Source organism: Corvus brachyrhynchos, unplaced genomic scaffold, assembly GCF_000691975.1.
Source record: "Corvus brachyrhynchos isolate BGI_N302 unplaced genomic scaffold, ASM69197v1 scaffold182, whole genome shotgun sequence".
Taxonomy (NCBI): Eukaryota; Metazoa; Chordata; class Aves; order Passeriformes; family Corvidae; genus Corvus; species Corvus brachyrhynchos.
In genome coordinates this window covers 347,004-349,820 of record NW_008236807.1, presented here as the reverse complement: position 1 = coordinate 349,820, position 2,817 = coordinate 347,004, and the positions used below count along the sequence as shown (strand labels likewise).

General features: G+C 58.5%; 1 protein-coding gene across 1 annotated transcript in view; it reads right to left on the bottom strand.

Annotated features, from left to right (window-relative positions):
* Positions 1-408: 408 nt before the first annotated feature.
* Positions 409-2,817, bottom strand: part of LOC103611347 (carboxypeptidase A1-like) — a 3,674-nt gene continuing 1,265 nt past the window's right edge. The window contains exons 4-12 of the mRNA XM_008628850.2: positions 2,710-2,813; positions 2,525-2,626; positions 2,298-2,399; positions 2,114-2,215; positions 1,881-1,991; positions 1,597-1,687; positions 1,096-1,295; positions 816-900; positions 409-671 (exon numbers count right to left, since the gene is read on the bottom strand). Of these exons, the coding sequence (XP_008627072.2) occupies positions 484-671; positions 816-900; positions 1,096-1,295; positions 1,597-1,687; positions 1,881-1,991; positions 2,114-2,215; positions 2,298-2,399; positions 2,525-2,626; positions 2,710-2,813 (1,085 nt within the window). The 3' untranslated portion in view covers positions 409-483. The remainder of the gene's footprint in view (positions 672-815; positions 901-1,095; positions 1,296-1,596; positions 1,688-1,880; positions 1,992-2,113; positions 2,216-2,297; positions 2,400-2,524; positions 2,627-2,709; positions 2,814-2,817) is intronic.

Here is a 2,817-nt window from a genome sequence, read left to right as displayed (position 1 = left end):
TCCAGGGGCAGCCCCAGCTGCTCTGGGAATTCCAGCCCAGCCCCTGCCCACCCTCCCAGCCAGCAATTCCCAATTCCCAATCTCCCATCCAGCCCTGCCCTCTGGCACTGGGAAGCCATTCCCTGGCTCCTGTCCCTCCAGCCCTTGTCCCCAGTCCCTCTGCAGCTCTCCTGGAGCCCCAATAAATCCCACTGACCTCATGTCCCAGAGCCCAGTTCCCTTTCCATGCTCTGCCAGAACAGAGAGAAAACCACCACCTTCCCTTCGTTTTGTTCCTGCTATTTTCATGCCCTTTCAATCAATTCCCTTTCCAGGCCACCAGCCCAGCACACCCTGTTTGTGCTGGCACCGACTGCGGCTCCGAAAGGGCTTTTCCACCCGATTTGGGAAAAAGGGAAAACAACCACAGGCTTTTCTCATCCTTCTTTCCATTTATTTATTGCCTTCTTCCCCCTCTCCAGCTGCTCCAGCCCTGATCCCAGCTCAGTACATGTTGTCCCGGGTGTGCTCCATGATGACCTTCAGCGCCAGCCAGGTCTCCTCGGCGGTGGGAACGATCTGTTTGGCGGGAAGCAGGAATCCGTAGCGCCCCGTATCCCGCAGCTCGAAGGTGAAGGAATATTTAATCCCTTGGTTGTAGGTCCAGTCAATGGTTCCTCCACTCGCTCTGTCTGAGGGAGGAAAAAACAGGAGGGATTTGGAGCCTCAATCACTTCGTGCGGGAATTCCATGGGATATTTGGCCAAGCCACGGTGTGAGGGATGATTTTGGGATTTGGGGGTTTTGGGGGAGCCGTGGCTGCCCCCAGAACTTACAGATGGTGGTGATGATGCTGCCGTACTTGTACTTGGTGCCGTACAGGGAGGACAGAGCTGCCACGGCCTTGGCGGAAACCTCGTGCTGGGAATAGAGGGAAGGAGGAAAGATGAGCCAAAGAAAGGAAAAACCTGTGGGATACAGCTTTTTTCCAGGTGCAAAAGGGATGCAAAGCTCCTCCCAGCTTCCCAGTGGATGCAGGATGGAGGTGGCTCCTCCTTGGAATGGCAGAAGAGCAGCTCCACCCCATCCCAACCCCACAAACCACGTGGGCCTCACCAGTTCCTGCTGGTCCGGCACTGGGGTTTCGGTGTAGCCGTAGGGATAGAGCAGGAGCTGGGAATAGCTGTGGATGGAGACGAAAGCCTTGATGTTCCCGTGGCTCTTCACAAAGTCCACGATGGATTTCACCTCTGGCTCCGAGTTGGGGTAGGGTCCGTGGTACGTCTCCGAGCAGGAGTTTCCGCTGGCTCCGGCCTCTGTGGAAGAGAGGATGGTGAAAACAGTGGGAATTTGGGAACTTCCAAGCCCCACCCCTCAGATGCTTGGTGGTGATCAAGGAATGCTCCTGGGGCTCCTCCTAGAGATTTGTATGGTGACTGTCATTTGTCACCGGGGGACATCAAAGCCCTGGTGGAGCCCAAACCCTCGGCTCTGCCGCAGAGAGCAAATCCCACCTCTTTCCCAGGGGACATCAATGGATCTTTGAGTCAGAAATGCCCTCGGAGCCTCCACCTGGAGAGTGGAAACGCTCCCCAGGGGCAAGGGGAGAGCTCTGACCTCCAAAACCTGCATCCCAGTTGCGGTTGGGGTCCACTCCGACACAGATGGAGCCCGCGTGCTTGGACCTGGTCTTGCGCCACATGCGGTTCTGGAAGGGCAGAGCCACCTCAGCTGGTGCCCGGGGCTGGAGCTCCACAGCTCGTGGTGGTCCCATTCCCATCCCATGGAAATGTGGATGAGGAGGCTTTGCCCTCTCAGGGATGTGCAGCACCCCAAAGCCTGCTCCCCAGCCCCATCCAGCGCGGCTGTAGGAACCAGGGAGAGGAAATCCGGGGCGGTACCTGGCTATGGGTGAAGGCAAAGCCATCGGGGTTGGTGACGATCTCCAGGAAGATGTCCATCGTCTCCAGGATGGAGGCCACACCTTCATTATTCGCGTGATCCTGGACAATCTAGAGAGGATGGAGGTTTGGAGCTCCCTGTCCTCCCTGGGGGATCACCCACCTGGATCCCACGGTTCCTGAGGACCCTGTGGCCCTTTGGGGCGGAAGTCGTGCCTGGCATGTGTCAGTACCTTCTTGGCAAACCAGACGCCGCTGGCCTGTGTCACCCACTCGCGGGAGTGGATCCCGGTGTCGATCCAGACGGCCGGGCGGTTTGTGCCCCCTGTGCTGAACTGGGAGAGCAGAGAGGGGAGGGGTTGGCTTTGTCCCTGTCCCACCACTTTCCCCTCTGGATCACGATCCCCAAATCCTCACCTTGAGCACGTAGAGGGGACGGTTCTCAGTCGAGCGGCCGATCTCCAGCTTGCTCACCAGGTTGGGGTTCTCGGCCACCAGCAGGTCCATGAAATTGTAGATCTGGGAAGGAGGGATGTGGGGGTCACTGCCAGCTCACCCCCTGCCCTTGCTGCACGTGGAGCAGCAGGGCTTTGCCAGGAGTAAACTTTTCCCCCAAAAATGCCTCTAATCTTGTGCTTTCCCACCTCATCCAGGGTGTGGTAGGCCTCGTAGTTGAAGGTGTTGGTGTTGAGCAGCAGCTGGCGGCTGCTCCGGAGCATCTCCATCTGCTCTTTATCCACCAGGGCCTGTGGGACACGGGGCGGGATGAGCCTCATTCCCACAGGGTGGGATCCCACCTCTCCCTTGCCTCCCCTGTGGCACCACTGACCTGCACGTCCTCGATCAGGATGGAATAGGAGACTCCACTGGCCTCCAGGTGGGCTTTGACGGGCTGCAGGCTGGGGAAGGGCACGCGGATGTCGACGGGAAATCCGAG